This window comes from Engraulis encrasicolus, chromosome 8 (assembly GCF_034702125.1).
Source record: "Engraulis encrasicolus isolate BLACKSEA-1 chromosome 8, IST_EnEncr_1.0, whole genome shotgun sequence".
NCBI classification, from domain to species: domain Eukaryota; kingdom Metazoa; phylum Chordata; class Actinopteri; order Clupeiformes; family Engraulidae; genus Engraulis; species Engraulis encrasicolus.
This window is the reverse complement of record NC_085864.1, coordinates 40,076,051-40,088,651: the sequence shown is the minus strand read 5'-3', so window position 1 is coordinate 40,088,651 and position 12,601 is coordinate 40,076,051. Positions and strand designations below refer to the sequence as shown.

General features: G+C 42.7%; 1 protein-coding gene across 2 annotated transcripts in view; it reads right to left on the bottom strand.

The window, feature by feature from the left end:
* Positions 1 to 4,063: 4,063 nt before the first annotated feature.
* The window catches only part of LOC134454602 (NACHT, LRR and PYD domains-containing protein 3-like), a 40,351-nt gene continuing 31,813 nt past the window's right edge, over positions 4,064 to 12,601 (bottom strand). Inside the window, exons 11-14 of one of the 2 annotated variants that reach the window (XM_063205675.1) lie at positions 8,711 to 8,821; positions 7,836 to 8,095; positions 7,129 to 7,386; positions 4,064 to 4,829 (exon numbers count right to left, since the gene is read on the bottom strand). In XM_063205675.1, the coding sequence (XP_063061745.1) occupies positions 4,804 to 4,829; positions 7,129 to 7,386; positions 7,836 to 8,095; positions 8,711 to 8,821 (655 nt within the window). In that variant the 3' untranslated portion in view covers positions 4,064 to 4,803. Of the gene's footprint in view, positions 4,830 to 6,797; positions 7,387 to 7,835; positions 8,096 to 8,710; positions 8,822 to 12,601 lie in introns of those variants that run through there. The other variant, XM_063205674.1, reaches the window with a different exon arrangement.

Sequence of the window (12,601 nt, the reverse complement as noted above, 5' to 3'; positions counted from 1 at the left end):
CCTGCAACATTAGAGAATACTGTTGCGCTGAGCGGTAGCCCGTTCAAAAGGATGAAGGAGGCAGCAGATACAATTAGACAGGTCATCAGCTGGGAAAATTAGGCCTTTCGTCCTACCGCACTTTTCTCTCTGGATTACTGACCAGAAGCCCTATTGGAAGAAATTAAAACATGGGGCCACGTCAATTTTTGCTCAGAATTCAATATGGCCACCATTTTCCAAAATGACTTGTTTTCATGCATTATTACATTGTACTATAAGGTGATATTCATGAACGATTAACATCTTTCAGCACTATTCTGTCCTATTTCCTTACACACATGTTTACAAAGGTTGAATAAACTAAAACAAATGAAAATAAAGTTGGCCACGTAAATGAAAGATAAATCACCGCACACTGGTATCTTTGCTGGTAGTTTATTTGGTGAACAACGCGTTTCGCTACTGCTTCATCAGGTTCACTCTGACATTACGCATGTCACCCAAAGGTGATAAGGGTGATTACCTGGTCACATGACCTCACCCACATTCAACCACTCCACCCATTTAAGTGCTAGACAACACCCAATACTGGTTTAGGTATGTATATTATCACATCCTACCATTTAAATTACTATACAATTCTCATGCATTTTACCAGATAAGTATGCTCACATCCCTGATATGTGTATCTATAATCATATCCACATAGATTTCATACAATGCATATCGCTCCTCAGATGCAGGTTCGGGCCATTAGTAAATAAAAACACATGATATCAAAGTGCAAAAGTGCTAATCCCAATGTGCAAAAAATCACAGTATAATCAAAATCCTTTCTCCAAAAAATATTAATGTCCATATTGTAGTAGGTCTCTCATCCAGTCCGACATATTCATTTTTACATGACATATCCAACTCCTGAAGCAGGTTCATTAGTTAACAATAGTTCAAGTGACAATCTTGATGTGGCATAGGCCCATCCATTAAAAAAGGACATTTACAGTGTGCAATTCAGCAGTGCATGCATGTTACAAGAATACACTGAGGTCCTGTAATTCATTTAAACCATGGGGTTCTACTGTGTTCAGTTCGTGTATCCAGTAGGCCTCTCTCTGCGCTCCCCCTCTTGGTTTTTGTTGTATGCGTTCTATACCTATGAATTTCAGGGAAGCGGCTGATCCATGATTTTTTTCTTTATAGTGCCTAGCTATAGCATAATCCATGTTTCCGTTTCGTATTGCCCCTTTGTGTTCAGCAATTCTTAGTTTTAAATTACGCTTAGTTTGGCCAATGTACATCAATCCACATGGGCATTTTAACATGTATACCACATGTGTCGAGAGGCAATTGATGAACTCTTTTATGGGATATTTCTTCCCAGAGTGGGGATGACCGAATGTTTTTGTGTCAAATGTATGTGAGCAATGAGCACATTTCCCACATCTGTAGTTTCCATGTATCCCTTTGGCCAGCCAAGTCTTTTTGGGGGTCTCCATGTAGGTAGAACTAACCACCATGTCTTTGATATTTCTCCCTCTTTTAAAACAGAAACGAGGTGGCAGTGATGATAGATGGTGTAGACTAGGGTCACATTTTAAAATTTGCCAGTGTTTTCTGATGATCCGCTGGACCTGCTTTGATGCGGTTGAGTATTCAGAAACAAAAGTCACTCTGTTTTCAGTGTTTTTGGGTGCGGGGTTAAGTAATGATGTTCTGTCCCTCCTGTGGGCCTTTTCTGCAGCTTGATTAATTAGCGAGTCATCATACCCCCTTTCCCTAAAGCGTTGAGACATTACTCTTACTGCACATCACCAGCACCTGGACAAGTGGTTGGGCACAGGGATTTTGAGTACTATAAAGTTGGCCACCTTGCAATATCCAAAGGAAAGTGCTGAAAATAATGATTGAAATGCACATACAGAGTCTATGGCAGGGAAAATTAGGCCTATTGTCCTGTCAGGGTTTTCACAGTGGATTACAGACCAGAAGGCCTATTGAAAAAGAACTTGGGGCCATCTATGTCCTCCAAAATTCTAAATGTTCTCTGTTTTTCAGAATGGCAGACTTTCACACATTTTTCTCAATACTGTAAGGTCATAATTATCAATAAAGATAACATATTTTTCAGTTAAATTGTCCTATCTCCTTACAGACGTGAGTATAAAGGTTGTCTAGAAAAAGGCATGAATATATATATCTTGCCACTTTGAAATATCCAAAGGAATGTTGTCAAATGATTGAATTTCATAAACACAGTGGACTGCTGAAAAAAGGCATATTGTCCTGCCAAACTGTGTGTGTGTGCGTGCGTGCGTGCGTGCATGCATGCATGCATGCGTTTGTGTGTGTATGTGTGTGTGCCTGAGTGCGCTTTTCTCAAGTGTGTGTGGCCAGTGTGCTTCTTAACTGACAAAGACACAGTAGACCGGGTGTGTGTGTGTTGAGGGGGGGGGGGGGGGGCGAATGATGTGGAGGAGCGGGGGATGAATGAGGGGGTGACCGGGGGTAGGGGGGCAGAGTGGGGGGTGGGGGGGACTGAGTCGGGGTTGAATTAGGGGGTGGGGGGCAGAATAGTGTGTGGGGGGATGAGTGAGGTGTTGGGGGGGAATAGTGTGGGGGGTTCAGGGGGGCAGAATAGTGCGTCTGTGTGGGGGTGCTAAGTTGAGTCGGGGGGGGGGGTGTTGACCTGCCAAACCTTTCACATTAGATTGGCGAGTATTTTGTGGGGGGTGGGGGGAGAATGAGTCAGGTGGGGTGAGCGTGGGGGGCAGAATAGTGGGGGGTGAGTGAGGGGTGGGGGGGCAGAGTAGCATGGGGGGGATGAGTGAGGGGGTTGGGGGGCAGAATAGTGTGTGGGGGGGAGATGAGTGAGGGGGTGGGCGAGGCAGAATAGTGTGTGGGGGAAAGACACTGTAGAGCAGGGGAAAGATGAGCGGGGGATACGCGCGGACACACACGCACACTCACCCTTGCTTTATGCAAAAAATGTAGGCCTGAAAAACTTTTGGTCAGTAATCTAATGTGAAAGGTTTGGCAGGTCAATAGCCTTTTTTCAGCAGTCAACTGTGTATGTGTAATTCAATCATTTTCTGACAACAATCCTTAGGATATTTCAAAGGGGCAAGATACATATTTAAGTTACATCATTCTGTTGCCAACCTTTGTGTGGAGATTGGACAGAATTTCACTGAAAATAGGTTGCCTTTATTGATAATTATGGTCTTAAGGGCCGTACACACACATCGCTGCTATTTACTAGCTTCTCGCTTGCTCGCCTACTCGCTACTCTATCATGGAACGTTCGCTGAAAGTTCCCGCGGCTTTAACTGCCAATGGACAGGCGAGAAGTACAGAACTCTGCTTTCCAATTGGTTACTCGCTTACTCGCCTCGCTCGAAGATAAAATATTTTCAACTCGGGATCCGCCCACATCACATCGATTGTACAGTACTCGCCTGCTAGTCTCGCTGGAACACATTGACATTCTATTGAGTTCATTCGCTGAGCGAGTAACTAGCAGCGACGTGTGTGTACGGCCCTTTACAGTATTGAGAAAAATGTATGAAAGTCTGCCATTCTGAAAAACAGAGAACATTTTGAATTTTGGAGCACATTTGAGATGGCTACCAGCTGGAGAATCTTTTTCAATAGGCCTTCTGGTCTGTAATCCACTGTGAAAACCCTGACAGGACAATAGGCCTAATTTTCCCTGCCATAGACTCTGTATGTGCATTTCAATCATTATTTTCAGCACTTTCCTTTGGATATTGCAAGGTGGCCAACTTTATTTTCATTTGTTTTAGTTTATTCACCTTTGTAAACATGTATGTAAGGAAATAGGACAGAATAGTGCTGAAAGATGTTAATCGTTCATGAATATCACCTTATAGTACAATGTAATAATGCATGAAAACAAGTCATTTTGGAAAATGGCGGCCATATTGAATTCTGAGCAAAAATTGACGTGGCCCCATGTTTTAATTTCTTCCAATAGGGCTTCTGGTCAGTAATCCACAGAGAAAAGTGTGGTAGGATGAAAGGCCTAATTTTCCCAGCTGATGACCTGTCTAAATTGATCGTTTTCGTTTATTTGCTGCCATCTTACAGTCTAAAATGTGGGCAGAAGGAGGTGTCCCTCAAGGAAATTTCCTCAATTAAACAAAAAAATAGTATAAAATCAGTAAACTAATATACTCATTAAACCTTGTCCCAAAGCATAAGACCCTTTAAGCCCGAAAAATGCACAGTACCAATTTACACCAATATACACCAGCCATTGCACATTATTTGAAATAATAAAAAAACAAAGTTGAATTGTGCATTACGTAAACAATAAACAGTAAACGTGCAAGAAAAAAAACCTCAAATCACGCAATTTTACCGTCTTGGTACTCAATGTGTTAAGTACACATAGGACACAAGTGGCAGTTTGAATACTGCCTGAACCTGCCCAAAACAAGCCAAAATCCAAAATCCTATCCATGCCAAATGGTTCATTTAATATCAACTGTTAACGTTCTTTAAGAAGAATTTGTTTTAGGATCAAGGCATAGGCAAACATTAGGCAGAATGCATTTGCTGAATCATTGCAATGCGAAAAACAATCATCGGCGACGTAATCATCGCCAGCCATAAAGCGACATCAAAGGAGAGAATATACTGTATATTTGTGAAGATTTCAGAACTATAACATTTCGCCATGCAAGACTTGATTTGGGGTTAATCCTATTGATGGAATAGTCCCCTGGCCGACTAAAAGGCCAGTCTATTCTGTTTTAGTCCTTCCTTAGTCCAGTGTATCCCTTTCTTCCAATGCAGTAGTCAGCCACAGCTGATCTTCAACATCTCTGAGGAGTAAAAACAAAAAACATTTGTGTGTGTGTTCCAAAACAACCTTCTATAAATGAGCACTGCTGTCATCCAACACCCACACTCACCCTCCCTCCCTCTCCCTTTCTTTTATATATTAATGATCTTAAATCAGTCTGTTCATGTGAATTATTTTTATTTGCTGATGATTCTGCACTTGTGTTTTCACACAAGGATAAAACCATGGTTGAATCAACACTAAGTCGCGAGCTTTTTAATGTTAGTAAGTGGTTAGCAATTAATAGACTTTCTCTTCATTTAGGAAAAACGGAGTCCATTTTGTTTGGATCTAGACTAAAATTGAACAAAAAAACAGGTTTTAGTATATTAGCTGGTGATACTGCACTTAATGCCAAGGACTCGGTCAGCTAAAGCGCAGAAAGTCATCACTAAGGTTAACCAACGAGTGCGCTTCTTGGCCAGAATTGCAAAGTATCTGGATCAAAAGGCTTTGTTAAACCTAGCAAGTGCTATAATTCAGCCATATTATGATTATGCATGCTGCTCCTGGTACAATGGCATTACTAAACAGCTTAAAAATAAGCTCCAGACCTCACAAAATAAATTAGTAAGGACCAGAGATGGGACCAAGTCACTAATTTGCAAGTCGCAAGTAAGTCTCAAGTCCTTTCAATCAAGTCCGAGTCAAGTCACAAGTTACGACACATTTGACCAAGTCAAGTCCAAGTCCAAGTCGTGCCAAAGCCAAGTCAAGTCAAGTCCAAGTCCAAGTCGTGCCAAAGCCAAGTCAAGTCCAAGTCCAAGTCTTATTTTTTTCAAGTCATTAACAAGTCACCCTGTATTCTATGTGCAATATTGACAATGTATTTTGGTCATAAATTAATAACCTTTCCACACTGCTTTGCATGTCCCCCTTTGCCAGCCATGTCCTTTACTAAAATTGACCATGGTATACCATGATTTCATGGTTTTTTGAGCATGGTTCGGCATGGTTTTTGGTTTGACAAGGTTTAACTATAATGAACTATGGTTTTACTCTGAAAACTAACCATGGTTTTACCACGGTTTATAATTATTCATTAAATTACTTTTATCTTTTATCCAACACATGTATTGGTGACAGTCCTTTGAGCAATATGGGGTTAGGTGTCTTGCTCAAGGGCACTTCAGTCATGGATGGAGATGTAGGAAGAGGTGGGTTTAAGGGTGGGATTCAAACCTGCAACTCTGTGATCCCCAACTCCCTAACCATTACAGCACGGCTGCAGACAAGCTTTCATGTTTGTTTGGGTGACCATGCAACCCACACTTGATCATATATATTTTTTAGCATGGTTTTTGACTATGGTTGAAGGTAAATCATTTATTTTTTCTTTCTTTCATGCATTTTTTTCACACACAAAATGCAAAAAAATATATATATTCATTGACTTGGAGCACAATTGCAAGTCATTGCAAGCTAAAACTGTCAAGTCGAGTCAAGTCTCAAGTCAATAGCGTACAAGTCGAGTCAAGTCACAAGTCACTCCAAATATTGGCAAGTCAAGTCTCAAGTCGAGTCATTTGTGACTCAAGTCACAAGTCAGTCCGAGTCACAAGTCCACATCTCTGGTAAGGACCATTTTGGGACTGCACCCTAGAACTCACCTTGATCCTCTCCACTTTAAACGTTTGGGTTGGTTAAGAGTTGAGGACAGAGTCTCTCAAATAGAGCTGAGTATGGTGCACAAAATTGTAAATGGGCAGGTCCCTAAATACTTAAACAACTTTTTTAATAGAGTGAGGAATGTCCACAGTTACTCCACTAGGGGGAGTTCCACAGATTTTGTTCCCCTAAGAGTCAATACCAAAATAGGGAAGGACTCTTTTTTATATGTTGCATCTAGCTTGTGGAATATGTTACCAGGTAATATTAAGATGTTCAATAGCCTAAATGGTTTTAAATGGGCTTTAAAAAAATGGTTTAGAGATCAGTCAGTGTAGGATATTACTTTAAGTGTATGTGTATGTGTGTATGCTATGTATTTAATGTGTATGATATGCATTTAATGTGTTATAGTTTTAGTTTGGTCCCAGTGCTACTCTTGTCATTTTAACAACTGCTGCCATTAACACCACCAAACACCAAGGACCACAATGGAAATAAGCTTTCGAGCTTTATTGTGCTATCCTGACTCTCTGTTTCTTAATTTAAGTATGTGGTACAGTTTATATGAATCTCAATCATGTATTTATTTTAGTTATATGAACTGAAGATGTCAAATAAAATCATTCATTCATTCATTCACACCCTCAAACACACACACACAGCCTTACTTTCCAGGCACTCTCTGACTTCATTGGGCACGTCGTCCTCATCCAGACAGTTGCGCAGCTCCCTGAGTCCAGCCTTGCCCTTGTTCTTCATCCTCCACAGGTCCAGCATGCGGATGCGCTGCATTGTCACATTCCGCTCCGACTCCTGGATCTTGTCCAGCTCCTGCACGGACACTCCCAGGTAGCCGATGCCGACCACCTTCCACTCCCCGCCCATGCACTTGGCCACCTTCACCAGCTGGTCGTCCGTCATGTCCGCTGTGGTTGTCAAAATAACATTACATTATGTATTAAACTCAGTAAACATTTTGTGCAAAACAACTGCTATACTAAAGCTAAAGGCGGTTGCCAAAAAAAGATGCTACCTGGGTGGAAACACCATGATTACAGTCAATCTGTTAAGGCAGAGTAATATGAGAAGTACAAATGGCCATATACAGTAAAAAGAAAATGTGTACCACTGAAGCAACTGAACACAGCACTGAATTGGTAATGTTATGCCTGGTTCAGCATCATTGGTATGTAAACATGTGTTAATAAAATGAAAGAAAGAGAAAAAGCAAAATGGCATCATGCAAGTACATTGATCATCATCTAAGATGTTCCATAATGGTCTGAGCAGGAGGCCTCTCAAGTCTGGAAAATTACTACAGTGCAATTTGTTTTCAGCTCACATCAAATCGTGTCACACACACATACAATTGTACCTGTGTGCAATTCTGTGGTGTAGGGTGTGTCAGCACAGTCTTGTGTCTTCTGGTCATCTGCTCCCTGCGTTAGTCCTACTTCCAAAACGTGCTTCCCCGTTGTTTTGATCATCTTGAAGGGTTCATCTTGAAGGGACATACTCTCACAGGGAGCTGGGGAAGTGCATTGCTGAATGTTGAGCTGTGTATTTGCTGTATGTCCATGGGAGCTGCTAGTGGAGGCATGTGTATCTGCTGCAACTGTGAGATCTGTATAGATCCTGAAGGGAAGACAAAGGGTGACTCTTGTCAACATAGGTACAATCACAGTCACACTCAATTATGCACACCTTAAAACCTGAGAAGTACATTTAACTCAACTAAGATTGGCTTGAACCATCTGAGTTTAAGACAACTTCATACAATTACATTAAGCTCTAACGTTTTGAATTTGATGGCAGTTATCACTACTACTGTAGAATTTCTTCTTTTTTATGTTAACTGAGTCTCTACTTACTATAATGTATTGAATACTCAATCCATTAATTAACAATTCATTGTGAGTATGTGGAAAAAAGAAGCCCTGATCATAAAATACAGTCGTGTGTTCATAACTGGAGAAGTACAGAGAGGAGAGATAGGGGATGGAGAGATGAGCACACACCCAGAAGTGAAAGACAGAGCTGTGTGTTTGGTGTGGTATTGGGAGGCGGGTCATTCCACGCCAAATCTCTGCATGCCTGTCCCTAGCTTTGTTGGGACTTTTCCTATTGGAAAGTGTGTGAACCTCCTGCAATTTCTCCAGCCAAATCTGAGACGGTCGAATGGGGGCAGTCAAAGTGTTGGTGTGGAATGACCCAGGAGTCAAAGTATGCTGGGAATTGATAGCTACTCACTCTTCAGTTTGCTGTGGGTCGTCAGCAGACGGTGTTCTCACTTCAGACTCCTCCAGTCTGCGACAACTCATATCCAGCAGTCTCACAGATGGATCAAAATAACCGCACACCCTGCAGAACACCATCATCATTGACAGTCTGAGGATTACACCTGTACAATTCTCATTTACATTGACTATGTTTGCTGTTTGATTAACTAGTTATTGTGTACTGCCAGAGGACAAACAGCATTCTGTTCTTTGAAAAAACCTCAGATAGAAGAAGTACAGCTGAGAGGAGAGAAAAAACATTGAATAGTGATAGAGGGACAGATACAAATGCAGTATACAGTAATGTATGTGTTTGAGAGAGAGACACCACTCATGATATAACCAATACTTGAATACTTGAACGGAAAACACGCCTGAATTTTTTGTCCGTTTCCTATATTTTTATGTGAAGGTAAAGGTGACTTGTGATCTGCTAGCCCTTTCATACCAACATTGTGTGGTGGATACAGAAACGAACCTGTCAAAATGTATTGGCGTGTATGAAAACAGACTGATCCTTCCACACCAAAGACTTGTGTCTGTGCAGTACCCAGATGGGTTCATGTGCTGGAGTCCGGACATTAACAGTCCAATACATGGGTTCACCATGTTTATAAACACAACGTTATGAGGAGAGGCAAGACACTGGCAGTCAACCACATGACCTTTTTTTTCTCCAAAAGTGGTTTCCAACAAGCATATTCAAAAAATGAAAACCTCAATTGAACCTTACAGCTCCCTATACAATACGATTACATTTTAACTGTGTTGGTGTCATGGTCCCTCTCCTGGCTCCTGTTAACAAGCGCTTAGGCTACGTGCCCACGACAACGGTAACGATAGGTAAACGTGGAACATTTGGACAGAGTTTTGCCTATCTTGCACACTACGACAGCGTTTTTTAGGAGCTCAAAACGGAGGAAACACAAACGCCCTCCAAAGTGGAGATCTTGAAAACATTCCAACATGTTGTTGCCGTTGGAACAGTTCAAAATGCAGGTTTTTTGCAGATGCCCTTGGAGGTTTACTAATATTTTGCCACCAAATCTGACAACTGCTCTCAGGGAACAATATGAATGAAAACCAATAGCAACATTAAATGCCATGCAGGCAAAGAGACTGGATAGTTCCATTCATACGATATGAATGAACCATACCCCGTCTTTTTGATGCAGGAGTCATGTAAACAAATTGCAAGACTCCTGACCTAGTCATTTACAGCACAGGAGAAGATGTCTGCATATATTGGACATTGATTTATCGAAGTCATTGGAGGAAGCACAAGCAATTAACAGGCAATTGATGTTAGTAGTACTATCACCCATGCCCACAGCGTGCATCTACGGCAAACTGCAAGTTTTATACGTTTTCCCTGTTTCCACGGGCAAGCAGATTTCCACCCCCAAACGCTAGTGAGAACGCAGATAAATTGTGGACATCTGCGTTAATGCTTCCGACCATTGTCGTGGGCACATAGCCTTAGTGTTTTCAATTATCTCTCACTCTCACTGCTTAATTTCTACACCCATCTTCAATCTGCCTCAATGGCCAACCAGCTGCACTGCAGTCACTTCGGCATTAACCTGTGAATACAAAGCTCTGGTTTTCAGTTCCAAACTTGTTCCTGTTACCTGGCATTCTACTCTTAACTTCAGAGCACAAACGCAGACCGACCTGAATTACTGTTGATGTCCTGCACTGAAAAACCTGACCTGCCTTCTGCCTGAAACCCTCTCTTATCTCCAGTCCCGGAAAACCTGACCTGCCCTCTGTCTGGAAACCTCTCTGATCTACAGCCCCGGTAAACCGACCAGCCTCTCTGTCTTCCCACCTACGATTACTGCCTGCCCCGGTCTGTACTGTCTTGGTTAATTGCCCTGTTGTATGTGTGTTTGTTTCCCCTGAGGACTTCCGGACACTCCACCTCCAGCTCCCTAGGACGCTTCTTTGCCATAGGGATACGCGCAGACTTCAAGACTCCACCAACTCCCTTCCCCCCTGAGGTTTAAATAAACTGTGTGAGACATAACTTGTGTGGTCCTCCTCTATCTGGTCCTGACAGTTGGTTTTTAAAAGCTAACGTGCTTAATGATGAAGTATCTGCATTTTGCATGTAGTGATGTGTAACAGGGTAGACCTGTCTACGGTCAAGGTGAGCGTTGTCCCTTGCCAGCTACCATATTAAGCCGGGCATACACTGTGCGATATTTTCACTCGTGGGTCTTAAGCTTCTGCTCACACTGCACGATGGAATTTCACTGTTTAAAAGTTCACAACTCACGACTCACGTCCACACACTACACGAGACGACAGTCGGATGCGAGCAAAATGCTTCCACCGTACGACGCGACAGGCATGTTTCCCCGGTCTGCAGAGGAGGGAACATGCGCACCTGAGGTGGAGATGAGGTCGCGCTCAACAGCGAATCACACGGCCCTATTAATGTGTGCATGTGAAGTGTCAAATCGGGTCGTAGCACTGCTTTAACTGTGCGATTTACGCACGAGCCACGACCAGAATTTCAAACAGTTTTGATTTTCCTGCGACCCTGCGATTGCACGATTGTGAGGCGAAATCGCTTGTCGTTACCCCATGTACACTGCACGATGCGAGACTCACGATTGACCTGCGATTGAGCAAGAAATCGGCCCGACTCTCAAAAAGTCGTGCGAGTGCCAAATCGGGGCAAAAGTCGCACAGTGTAAGCCCAGCTTTAGTCTGACGTCACAGACTCAGCTAGCTACTGAGTGGCTCCGCAGTAAGTGGCGGCTAGCCCATTGTTTTATAAAAACAGCTGAAAGTGAGCGGTTAGCTGGAGCTCTCCACAGTGTGTGGGATTTTGTGTTGGCGAACACTGCGCTCTGGCTGAGCTAGCCAGAGATCCTGGGATGGCCAGCCCCAGGTGTGAATCCATGTCTGTCAATGTGGAGGTAGGCCTACGTGTTCGTGTAACCATTTATTATTATGTGTGTTTGCTAAACCTTCAGAACACTGTATTCACTACCGTGTTAATCTCTAGGTGAGCCTGAGATTCTCCCTGGTGCGACCTGTCAGTACCAACCTGTAACTCACACTCTGTCCACATGTGCTGAGGTATGTGTACCGGTGTGTCATGTTAACACTGTTATATGTATATATATTTAATGATGGACTTTCGCTCACTGATGTTTGTTTGCCTCACCCCTCAGAGTGTGCCGTCGGGGGTCGGCAACCTTGCTTACTGCTGTTTTGTCCCTGCTCAATTAGTTTTGCTTTTCTGTTATGTTTGTTTTTGTTTGTTTAATTTCCGCCCGGCCGCCTTCCCCCCTCTCCTGATCTACTAGTATTACTGCTGTTAGTAGGCCTACCTAGGCAATAGATTTACCCTGTTAAAGCTCTATTCTCCCACCGCTTTCAGTGCAGGCCCTGTGTCTCCTTACACACTTATCGTAGCTTTAGGGGTGACGTGCACAGTTTGAGATCACCTTTGCGGTGTAAAGACTTGCTGTTTAAATCACTTGCTTGCAGTGGAAAGACTTGCTGTTTAAATCACTTGCTTGACGTGGAAAGACTTACTGATTGAATCACTTGCTTGCAGTGGAAAGACTTACTGATTGAATCACTTGCTTGCCGTGGTAGCCTATGCCTATGCGCATATGGGTAAATAGGAATATTGTAGGCACGGGTTACCTGCACTGATGGTCTGGCGTTGAGTTCAACCATAGGAACCTCAGACCTCCCCCTCTGCATAATTCTGTCCAGTGTTGCCAGATGTGTCTGACCAAATCCCGCCCAAAAGGTTCTAAAAAACCGCCAAAATGCGTTAAATTCCGCCCAAATTCAACAAATTACATTGACTTCTATGGGCCCAAAACGGCTGAAA